General features: G+C 35.1%; 1 protein-coding gene across 1 annotated transcript in view; it reads right to left on the bottom strand.

The window, feature by feature from the left end:
• LOC121377879 (G-protein coupled receptor GRL101-like) overlaps window positions 1–12,776 on the bottom strand; it is a 23,613-nt gene extending 10,837 nt beyond the window's left edge. Inside the window, exons 1-4 of the mRNA XM_041505977.1 lie at window positions 12,596–12,776; window positions 8,798–9,019; window positions 6,516–6,603; window positions 2,131–2,300 (exon numbers count right to left, since the gene is read on the bottom strand). Coding sequence (XP_041361911.1) covers window positions 2,131–2,300; window positions 6,516–6,603; window positions 8,798–9,019; window positions 12,596–12,776 — 661 coding nt within the window. The remainder of the gene's footprint in view (window positions 1–2,130; window positions 2,301–6,515; window positions 6,604–8,797; window positions 9,020–12,595) is intronic.
• Between the last annotated feature and the right edge of the window lie 371 nt (window positions 12,777–13,147).

The raw sequence follows: 13,147 nt of genomic DNA, 5'->3' as shown, positions 1-13,147 counted from the left end.
AGAAAGACATCAGATACAGGATGTAGCTCAGTTTCCACAAATACATCAGATACAAGATGTAGCACAGTGTCCACAAATACATCAGATACAGGATCTAGCTCAGTGTCCACAAATACATCAGATACAGGATCTAGCTCAGTGCCCACAAAGACATCAGATACAGGATCTAGATCAGTGTCCACAAAGACATCAGATATAAGATCTAGCTCAGTGTCCACAAAGACATCAGATACAGGATCTAGCTCAGTGTCCACACATACATCAGATACAGGATCTAGCTCAGTGTCCACAAATACATCAGATACAGGATCTAGCTCAGTGTCCACAAATACATCAGATACAGGATCTAGATCAGTGTCCACAAAGACATCAGATACAGGATCTAGCTCAGTGTCCACAAATACATCAGATACAGGATCTAGCTCAGTGTCCACAAATACATCAGATACAGGATCTAGATCAGTGTCCACAAAGACATCAGATACAGGATCTAGCTCAGTGTCCACAAAGACATCAGATACAGGATCTAGCTCAGTGTCCACAAATACATCAGATACAGGATCTAGCTCAGTGTCCACAAATACATCAGATACAGGATCTAGCTCCGTGTCCACAAATACATCCGATACAAGATGTAGCTCAGTGTCCACAAATACATCAAATAGAAGATTTAGCTCAGTGTCCACAAAGACATCAGGTACAGGATCTAGCTCAGTGTCCACAAATACATCAGATACAGGATCTAGCTCAGTGTCCACAAAGACATCACATACAGTATGTAGCTCAGTGTCCACAAAGACATCAGATACAGGATTTAGCTCAGTGTCCACAAAGACATCAGATACAGCATCTAACTCAGTGTCCACAAACACATCAGACACAACATCTATCTCAGTGTCCACAAAGACATCAGATAGAGGATCTAGCTCAGTGCCCACAAAGACATCAGATAGAGGATCTAGCTCAGTGTCCACAAAGACATCAGATACAGGATCTAGCTCAGTGCCCACAAAGACATCAGATACAGGATCTAGCTCAGTGTCCTCAAAGACATCAGATACAGGATGCAGCTCAGTGTTCACAAAGACATCAGATACAGGATCTAGCTCAGTGTCCACAAATACATAAGATACAGGATCTAGCTCAGTGTCCACAGATACATCAGATACAGGATGTAGCTCTGTGTCCACAAATACATCAGATACAGGATCTAGCTCAGTGTCCACAAATACATCAGATATAGGATCTAGCTCAGTGTCCACAAACACATCAGATACAGTATCTAGCTCAGTGTCCACAAACACACCACATACAGTATGTAGCTCAGTGTCCACAAAGACATCAGATACAGCATCTAGCTCAGTGTCCACAAATACATCAGATACAGGATCTAGCTCAGTGTCCACAAACACATCAGACACAACATCTAGCTCAGTGTCCACAAACACATCAGATACAGGATCTAGCTCAGTGTCCACAAAGACATCAGATACAGGATCTAGCTCAGTGTCCACAAAGACATCAGAAAGAGGATCTAGCTCAGTGTCCACAAAGACATCAGATACAGGATCTAGCTCAGTGTCCACAAAGACATCAGGTACAGGATCTAGCTCAGTGTCCACAAATACATCAGATACAGGATCTAGCTCAGTGTCCACAAAGACATCAGGTACAGGATCTAGCTCAGTGTCCACAAAGACATCAGGTACAGGATCTAGCTCAGTGTCCACAAAGACATCAGGTACAGGATCTAGCTCAGTCGGCAGAGCACTCGCCTGAAGTCTATCTCTGTAGACCCATTATATGATAGGGTTTTCCCGGTTCAACCAGCGCACTACAGTTAGTATTACAAAGACCATGGTATGTGCTGTCCTGTCACTGGGATGTGCATATAAAAGCTGATTTACTAGTAACGTAAACAAAAGAGGAGGGTTTCCTCTGTGACTATATATCAGAATTATCACGTTTGACATCCAATAACCGAAGAGTCAATGTTTAGTAAATCAATGTTCTCCAGTGGTGTCGTTAAACAAAACAATATTTATCTGAGTTTATAGCAGACATTATATATTTATGTAACTAGTAATGCATTTCATTTTGGTTTTGAACAAACATACAAGCTTAACATACCCAATTGTTCTGTGACGTTTCTTGCTTTGACTTCACATATGAATCCTTTGCCAAGAGGGTCCGCACACCCAATGTCCTCCCACCATGTTTGGTCATCAATGACTGTCAACGTCACACATGATTGCTCTTCAGCACCGTCTGGCTCCTTTACCTGTGGACTGATCTGCTTCCTGAAAACATTATACTGGTATAATAGAATCTATCACAAAACATTTCGTCCTGAGGGTTGGACTTGCCTACGGTGATTTTTTCTTTCTTGCCCATTTAATTTCAGTAACAAAATATTAATTTTGTAAGTGACAGTTTGTTTATTGTAGAGCGATTCGTAAACATTTTACCTACAAACTCATTTAATCATACGTGGGGAAAATATAGTCCATCTCATGCAACGACATAAAAAATGTAACAACTTACCAATAAATATAAAGTTGAAAATATTAATTTGTTTATATATTTTCAAAACAATGTTACAACATGATATGGCAAACAGAATATCGAAAACTATGAGTTATGACGTCAATCGTCGTAAAATATGAGTTATGACGTCACGCGTATGTAGAAATCATCTAACTCTCGGTTCAGACAGATTTATCTAGCCCTAGTTCAGACAGATTTTTCTAGCACTGTGTAAAAGCTGGATAACCCTGTCCCGTGGGCAAGAAACTATGCTATTACATTCCCAGTCTGGAGATCACCACTGCTTGAAAACATTATAAATGTAAGTATTGTTTTACATTCCAAGTCTGGAGATCGCTGCGGTAAGACCTGTTGGTTATTCCTATGCCACTATGTATGCTCTACACGGGGGACCTTCATTTATTTTATTTTATTTTTTTTATCAACGAAATGGAGATTTTATTTTGGGATTTTTTTTTTATGTGGCCCAGTTGGACTGACTGAGTACTAAGTCGCTTCACATTTTGACAGCTATCATTGCTAGTGTGCATTTTCCCAGGCTGAATTTAGTCGACCTGTTTGGCGACTATTACGACAGCCATTACACAGAATACCATGGTTGTTCGTGTTCAGTCTGTGTCTTTCCTAACAGCTATGAAAGTCTGACAACTCCCACTTTAATATGAAACGAAACAAGATGCAAAGTCTGCCACTACTATTCGTTCTTTTAATGTTTAGTTGTTTATTTAGTTAGTTTTATTAGTTTTTCTTTGTTTATTTTTATGACTGTTATTAGTATTTTTATTTACTTATTTATTTATTATTTTATTTTACTTGGTACCATATCGTATACACCAGAACTGAGTCAGGCCACACCAATATAACAACCACGACGACTGAACTAGGTTTGGTTTTCCAGCATCCATACTTGATAAATCTCTACCTTCAAATATAACCATACCACTTCTCATTCTTCTATTAGCATACCACTCTAGAAGTATAACTGTGCATCTAAATAAGCATTATCAAAGTACTGCTACGGTAATGCATGTTCCCTGCTGGGCCCCACAAATTTCCCATTTCGTAATTCAAGGGTCATAAGTCAATAAAAATGAGTAAATCGCCATGAATGTACAAAATGTTAGCTCAATATCAGCATTTTCTAAGGACCCGTACACTGTCAAAAATGTATAAAACGACATTAAAGTCATAATTATTTGATCTGTAACAAATATTCTAAACCTATAATAAAATTGCAGCTCAATATCCTGAAATCTATAGTCCCCTCTGGTTGGACTTGTAGGGACTAATAATATTAGATTTTGATGTTTTAGGAATCTTTAGTGCACGTTATAGAGTGATGAAATCTGTCTGGGTTTCTTACCCTATAAGAATAATGAATGAATGAATGAATGAAACAATGCTTATCGACACCCCAGCACGAAAAATACATCGGCTATTGGGCGTCAAACTATGGTAATGCAAACAAATAAAGTGATGATCAACATCAACATAACAATTCAAGATTTAAATAAAAACAGTGTAAAGAACTGTGCAAAAATACAAATATCACAGATAGATACTGACTTTTACTAAAAATTTCAATTGTGCTGTATTGGCCATTCTCAAAGAAAATGTTACACCCCTGCACCACGGTGGGGTTACAGCACGCGCAGGGGCTATACGAATAAAGAACCATACAACAGGAGTCGTGTTTTGTTGGTGTTAGACTATAATCTTTTTGTTTGAAAAGGGAAAAGGGACCCGATGAATTGGCTTATAACTCTATAATGAATAATATTAAAGCCCAACTAAAAAAATAAAAATAAAAATATAATAACATTTTTGCTAAAACATTATCTGTAAATATATATTTTTAAATCTTTCATTTGTATTCAAGAATGGAATCTAAATGTTAGAACAGCCTTAGCAGCATTTTTATTGTAGTAATCGGCAACGCAGTGCTCATACTAAAGGTTGAACGTGCATCCTTCAGGTTGGCTGTTCAATCAGATTTCTTCATACCTCTATTGTTAAATAAGATTTAACTTGATTTAATTTGATGATGATTTGTTAAGACACTTTTTTATTTTCACTGAATTATGTTTTCTACAAAAAAAGTAATTGAATTGGTATAGGTTTAGAACCTAATCATATGTTTTGGTATAAATGTTAACTTTATTCATTATAGATATATATTGCCAATTCACTGGTTCCCTTTTCATGCAAACATAATGTACATATCGTTACATATAAAACAAATATAAAACAACCCAACAAACTATCAATTCGAGAAAACAACATGCCCATCTCTTTCTCCTTCCATTCACCCATCCACCAATCCATCATATATATAGATATAGATATAGATATAGATATAGATATATAGATAGATAGAAAGAAAGAAAGAAATGTTTTAATTAACGACGCACTCAATGCATTTTATTTACGGTTATATGGCGTCAGACACAGATTTTGAGAGGAAACCCGCTGTCGCCACTTCATGGGCTACTCTTTCCAATTAGCAACAAGGGATCTTTTATTTGCACTTCCCACAGACAGGATAGCACAAACAATGGCCTTTGGATCACTGGTCGGTGCAAGTGGTTTACACCTACCCACTGAGCCTTGCGGGGCACTCACTCAGGGTTTGGAGTCGGTATCTGGATTAAAAACTCCATGCCTCGACTGGGATCCGAACCCAGTACCTACCAGCCTGTAGACCGATGGCCTAACCACGACGCCACCGAGGCCGGTAGATAGATAGATAGATACATACATACATACATACATACATACGCACACGTATATACATATAAAGATGGGGATGAATGAATGAATGAATGAGAGGCAGAAGAACAAGAAGAAGACGACGAAGAAGCACAGCATGCTATTCAAATACATATAATGATAAAAACACCCATGATGTGACATAGCAAAGCAAACTTGCTACACCGTATAAGCTCTTATATAATAATAATAATAATAATAATAATAATAATAATAAATAAATAAATAAATAAATAAATATAACTGCAAGCAGCAATGACGGATTCCGAAGGTATGATAGCTGTGCGTTATTTAGACATATGTATACGTTATTTAATTATAGCAATAATTACTTTTGTCTTGCCGTGTTAACAAATAACATTGGACTTGTTTCATATTTTATACGATAATAAAGCAGTAAATGATGAAACCTAACATATTTTTATTTTCTGTCAACTTAATAAATTTAAAGATACGTGTATCTTTCATTTGAAGAATCTATCTGAAAAACTCGAGTTGCACTTATTTTAGGGTTTTAAAAATGAAAACAATTCCTGAAACAGGGCGGGATCAACATTATAGAAATCGATATTCCTCCGAAAGTAGGCACTGGATTAATTCATTATTTTGACACTTTCTTTGTAGATGGGTAGTGGAATTTCGAGATATTTAACCTACGTACAAACATAAATTATACATAATTCGAGATAGAGGCTAATACACGTGACCTATACTCATACTTTTTAAAAACAATCAATCCCACCAGAGTACTCAACTACCCACCATATTTCAGCCAAATCGGCCCAGAACCTGTCTTACAAAATGGTATAACAGACGGGTTCGAATCCAGGGTTTTTTAATAGAGGGGCCCCAAAACCCGATGTAGTTTTTGAAAACAGAATTTAAAGGTCCTGGACTGGTGGACATGATAACTTTGCATTTTTGTGTATTCTGTGATATATATTGTTTCATCAAAAATAGGGGAACCGGGCTCCTTGGGCCCCCGCCTGAATTCGCACCTGACAGATGCGAAAAAAATTAATAATAATAAAATAATAATAATAATAGCAAAAACAATAGATTCCCAGCCAAAACGTCTTGGGAACCTAATAATAATAATAATAATAATAATAATAATAACAACAATAACATGAACTAAAAAACCAAAAAAAAACAAGAAGAAAAAGAAGATATGATTTTAAAATATCATAATGTGTTACCAGTTCAAATACGTGGGTGGCTTTCCATCAGTCCATCTATACATGCCTTGATAATGTTTTGATAACGTGTTGTCTGATCGCTTTAGTCCTTAAGATAATGAAATAAATATAGCATATGAGGTCCAGTTTTCGTGAGTATTTTTATTTCGTGATGGCCCTAGATATACGTTTCCTCACAAAATAATGCATTTAGCTGTCGAAATAAAACCAAAGGTTATGTAATCTTTGTTGAATTTTTTTTTTAAATAACTATTTACTTCTATCAGGTAAGCTAAATCTAAAATGAATTGCATTTCTGATTAGAGTATAAATGTGAACGACAAACATGATATCCACAAAAGACTGAATCTCTGCACAGTCAATAGTGATACACATGAATATGCATCTACCTTATTTTGATTATTCATACATTTATTTATTTTGACATTTATATAATTTTATTTATTCAAGTTGGGTGGAATAATGGTCATACACCTCTGATATTCACATGATTATGTTCTACTGCAATCCATATTTAATACTGAAACTAATATGGGCACTAAAACTGTAAGCACGAAAGTGTATATACTGTATGGAGGCAATTTATTGTTGTTGTTTTGTTTGTTTGTTGTTTGTTTTTTTGTAATACGACTTTTATGTCAACGAGTGATGTGTGAATATTTTCACTAATTATAAAGCGTTGACATAAAAATGTCGTACTAAAAAAAACCACCACAATGAAATGGAATGTTTATTATACACAATGTATACATATTTCCTAATTGTGGACAATATCTTTTATTTTTTGTTAGTATTTTTCACTTATTCTATCGAAAACACGTAACGCCATTATATATTTGTTTGCTTCAATGCAACTTTTGCTGAAAATGTACTTGAACATGGACGTTTTAAAAGAAATTTGAATAAAAATTACCATTATTTAATTAGTAAATTAATAATTAGTTAATATTACTGCTGTGACAACATACCTGACAAAGCTATGTTTTAAAAGACAAAAACAAAAACAAAACATGAATTGAAAGCGGTTGAACTTTAACTTACACACAAAGACAGGACATTGTGTTACTATTATTTGACTTCGTACACGGTCAGTTTTAGTTATCTGCCGTCATTGCACTTCATATCCATTTTCTATATTTAAAATACTTTTTGTTTTCAAATGCGATCAGTTGCACAGGGAATCATAAACTAAAAACGATGAAGTAACACCGAGCTCAATAATCAGATCGTAACTAGTTACAAACGAGATAACTGAATCATCAATTTCTATATTTTCACTGTAACTGAAATACATTGAAAATATGACTTTTTGGCGAATATCTTTTTTATAGTTTCTGTAGATCTATATATTTCATAGCTACGTATATAATAAATAGAGGATTCATCATGAGTGTTTTTTAATATGTAAAATATCAACCAAGTCTATATTAATCGGTATTTATCGAGGCTCTGCCAAGACAAATACCGATTAACTAGAAACGGTTGATATTTTACATTTTAAATACATGAGAACCGAATTCTATTTATCCTATAACACTTCTAAATTAACATTTTAATTCGATTTTTAGCAAACCACAGTACTAAAGTTTCCTCCACTGGTAATATGACGTCATCACGATTAGAACAAATTAGTTTCACCTCACGCATTTCAACAAAAGCTTATGAAAACATTACGCTCAGGTATACAGGTATTGTTGGCTTGTAAACAAATGACCCATTCACAGCAACGCATTATTACCTAGAGACCTTGCAAATTTGCATATACCTTTAAATTTGCATATCATTATTAACCGGGTTAATACACTAAATTATTACATGGGTTTATAACATGGATATGATGGGTAGGGTATTGGATAAACTAGCTTACTACTTGACAAGGGTCAGACATTGCTACACTGGCACACATGTCAGGTGAGTAAGTACTGGAAGAGACCAATCAGGAAAGCATGCGAACCATCATCACCAGAAGATGGAGGAAGTGGATTGGCCACGTGCTCCGAAAAGAAAACACATCTATCACCAGAACTGCAGTGAGCTGGACCCCTGAAGGAAAAGGATAGACAGGACGTCCGAAAACACCATGTCGCCGAAAGTGGAAATAGAGATGAAGGAGACAGGATACATTTGGGGCACCATCGAGTGATTAGCAAGGGGTAGACCGGCGTGGAAGAACTTCGTCGCTGCCCTTAAATGTCATTAGGCGTGACAGGAAATGATGATGGTGATGATGACACATGCCAGAACAATCTCTAAGAAGGAAATAAATGTAAATTTCTACTTACCTATATGGATGTCGCCTTCTATCTTTATAACATGATGTAACAAAAAGTTTTCTTCCATTGCGTCACTGATGGATACGAGGTCACTGTTGAGTTCGGCGCACTTCTTCCTTGCATTCAACCAGTGAATTCCGCTGTAACCGTACTTCATCGACGACTCCCCTTCATCTGCCTTGTACAGTCTGTAGCACTGGCCTTTGTAGTAGGTCCAAGTCGAATCACAAGCTAAATTGATTAAGATAAAATGTAGGTGTTGGGAACATTTGAACCGGAATGAAACAGACCAGAATGAAATGATATAGCAGTAGTAGTAGTAGTAGTAGTAGTAGTAGTAGTAGTAGTAGTAGTAGTAGTAGTAGTAGTAGTAGTAGTAGTAGTAGTTGTATTAATAGTAGTAATAGTAGTAGTAGTTGTTGTTGTTGTAATAATAGCAGTAATGGTAGTAGTAGTAGTAGTAGTTATAGTAGAAGTAATAGTAGTAGTAGTATTTGTAGTAGAAGTAGAAGTGTAGTTGTTGTTGTTGTAATAATAACAGTGATAGTAGTAGTAGTAGTTGTAGTAGTAGTAGTAGTTGTAGTAGAAGTAATAGTAGTAGTAGTAGTATTTGTAGTAGTAGTAGTAGTAGTGGTAGTGGTAGTAGTAGTAGTAGTAGTATTTGTAGTAGTAGTAGTAGTAGCACTAGCAGAAAGAAGAACACCAGCAGTACTAGTAGTACTCGCAATAGTAGTATTACTGGTGGATGTAGTAGTAGCGGCAGTACCAGTAATATTATTGTTATTATTATTACTATAAACAGTAGTAGTAGTAGTAGAAATAGTGATAGTAGTAGAAGTAGAAGTAGTAGTTGTAGTTGTAGTAATAATAGTAGTAATAATAATAATAGTAGTAATAGTAGTAGTAGTAATAGTAATAATAGTAGTAGGAGTAGCAATAGTAGCAGTAGTAGTAGTAGTAGTAGTAATAATAATAATAGTAGTAGTAGTAATAGTAGTAGTAGTAGAAATAATACTAGTAGTAGTATTAATAGTAGTAGTAGTAGTAGTAATAGTAGTAATAGTACTACTAGTAGTAGTAGTAGTAATAGTAGCAGCAGTAGTAATTATAGTAGTAATAGTAATAATAATAGTAGTAGTAGTAATAATAATATTAGTAGTAGGAACAATAATAGTAGTAGTAATAGTAGTAGTAGTAGTAGTAATAATAGTATTAGTAGCAATAGCAATAGTAGTAGTAGTAGTAGTAGTAGTAGTAGTAGTAGTAGTAGTAGTAGTAGTAGTAGTAGTAGTAGTAGTAATAATAATAGTAGTAGTAGTAATAGTAGTAGTAGTAGAAGTAATAGTAGTAGTAGTAGTAGTAGTAGTAGTAGTAGTAGTAGTAGTAGTAGTATAATAGTAGTAGTAGTAATAGTAGTAGTAGAAGTAGTAGAAGTAATAGTAGTAGTAGAAGTAATAGTAGTAGTAGTAGTAGTAGTAGTAGTAGTAATTTTGCCTTCAAGCTAAACGCTATTGATACTGAGACATGTGCCTTATGTAATGTAAATAAAGAAACAAAAGCACATATTTTGGGGGGAAAGAAATTAAACAAAGATACTCCAAAGAACAAAATATTTATATTTCACTAAGAACAGTCCTAGCAATTTCTTCACCAAGTTCTCACTGTATCATTCGTTAATCAGGTGGATATCTGGTTCCCACATTACCACAGAGTACTAAATACAGCTGATAGGAAACTAATCACATGTATACAATTGTTATCAAGCTATCTTGCGTGCTTGTGATGTGATGTGTGTGTGTGTGTGTGTATGTCTGTGTGTGTGTGTGTATGTCTGTGTGTGTGTGTCTGTATGTGTATGTGTGTATGTATGTGTGTCTGTATGTGTATGTGAGTGTGTGTCTGTGTGTGCGTGCGTGTGCGTGCGTGCGTGCGCGCTTGTGATGTATGTGTGTTTTATTGTTGTTATTTTTTAAATGTTACTGTCTTCCTCCCTCTCTCTGGGGGCGAGATGTAGCCCAGTGGTAACGCGCTCGCTCTATGTGCTGTCAGTCTGGGATCAATCCCCGTCGATGGGCCCATTGGGCTATTTCTCGTTCCAGCCAGTGCACCACGACTGGTATATCAAAGACCGTGGCATGTACTACCCTGTCTGTGGGATAGTTCATATAAAAGAAACCTTGCTAACCGAAAAGAGTAGCCCATGAAGTGACGACAGCGGGTTTCTACTCTCAATATCTATGTGGCCCATAACCATATGTCTGACGCCATATAACCGTAAATAAAATGTGTTGAGTGCGCCATTACATAACACATTTCTTTCTTTTCCTCCCTCTCTCTATAGAAATATATACAATCAATCTGAACATTTTTACTCTAACGATACCCTTTAATGCTTGTAAAAGGTTTTATAATGATTGTGTAAACGAATATACATCTAAACATAAAATAAACGCACCAGTTAACTGGAATCATATCTTGGGAATAGAGTTTTGTGACAAATGGTGGGAAAATGTATATTATCTCCCTTTCAATCTAACTGGGGACACAGGGCTCCGTTAATTTGAGTACAATATTTTTTAAATTACTTTAATCACAAATAAGCACTTGGTAATATATGGTATAAACGATTCAGATAAATATGAGTTTTGTGATATGTTTCGTCAAGATTTAATGCATCTTTTTAGGTTATGCAAACAAGTTCAGACATTCTGGAATACTGTTATAAACTGGATATTCTTAACAACTAAAACCAGACTTTAAGTGAATGCATAAACAATTTGTTTGACGCAACCCTAACTATTTAATAAAAAGATAACATTATAAATTTAATACTGCTAATTGCCAAACAATACGTTAACTGGCTTCCAGAATAGTCTGAACAGGTATTACAATATAGATAACTATATTTCTATAATAAAAATAAATAGTAGTAGTAGTAGCAGCAGCAGCAGCAGCAACATTAACAATAGTAGTAGTAGTAGTAGTAATAGTAGTAGTAGTAGTAGTAGTAGTAGTAATAGTAGTAGAAGTAATAGTAGTAGTAGTAGTAGTAATAGTAGTAGAAGTAGTAGTAATAGTAGTAATAGTAGTAGTAGTAGTAGAAGTAGTAGTAGTAGTAGTAATAGTAGTAGTAGTAGTAATAGTAGTAGTAGAAGTAATATACGTAATGGTAGTTGTAGTAGTAATAGTAGTAGTAACAGTAGTAGTAGTAGCAATAAGCATAGCGACGGAATACAGCAGCATATGTAAGCATGTAGTTAATCAGGGCTTCTAGAATTTTTATAATATCCACGTTCCATGGGATCAGTGATTTACAGCATTTACTAACCATGTTTAAAAATTCACTAGCCCTAATTTACTTTTAAGTTAATACAATTTTACTAATTAATAGTAATAATTGAATATGTCAACTAAAGAGAGAGATAGAGCTTAAAAACACTAACATTGGGTGGTGGGGTGGGGGCAAGATATTCATATTTACAAAATAGACTTAACTACAGTATTTGACTCCTTTGTTTTTTTCTTTTTCTTTTTTTCACTTGCCGTCGGACATGGCAATAATAGGTATTTACTAGCCCAACATTGAAATTCACTAGCCATGGGAGTGGGGCTACCATAATCTAGAAGCCCTGCGTTAATATTATTTAAAATACAAACCTTCACAAATTAAAAGTGCAAATTTTTGTCCAAAGGAGGACAATTTTCTTTCTCCTTGCATATGAAATTTAAGCACATTGTTTTTAGTCCCAGTAATCCATCTAAAATTAGTACCAGTACTTAATGATAAAGCAGTGACATGGATCCCACGTCGACGCAGATCTGCAGCTATTCTGCCTGCCGAATAAAGTTCGTTTTTTGTTAACGTTGTGGCTATAACTATGACAACACCTAGACCACCGAGTCTCCTTCCACTGGTAAGCGTTATTTGTGTTGCTATAGTTTCACTCAGAGCATCAGCTAGACTGAAATTACCACTTTGAAGCGCCATTCTGAGTAATGAGTCGACAAATGCTGATTGAGTTGAATACATTTTGTTATCTATTTGAATGATCTTATCAGTGTTAAAAGATAAAACACCAACTCTCTCGTTTCCAAAGTAAGATAGCAAATTTCGTATTGCGAGCAATATTTCCTGCAATTCTGTTATGTTTCCATCTAAAATAATTGTGATATCAATAGTGACACTAAGGCAATTTTTCAATTTTGGAAACTCAAAATGTGTTATTTGGTTACTGTAATTTCTGTGAACTGCAAAAAAAAAAAGAGAAAGAAGAAAGAAACATTCATTTACAGTTTATAGATGAACTGTTGACAACCATTCCAACATATATTTGGCATACATATATAAAGAGGATTCGT

This window comes from Gigantopelta aegis, chromosome 7, assembly GCF_016097555.1.
Source record: "Gigantopelta aegis isolate Gae_Host chromosome 7, Gae_host_genome, whole genome shotgun sequence".
Taxonomy (NCBI): domain Eukaryota; kingdom Metazoa; phylum Mollusca; class Gastropoda; order Neomphalida; family Peltospiridae; genus Gigantopelta; species Gigantopelta aegis.
Note: the sequence above shows the minus strand (reverse complement) of the source record. Positions and strands in the feature narration are given on the sequence as shown.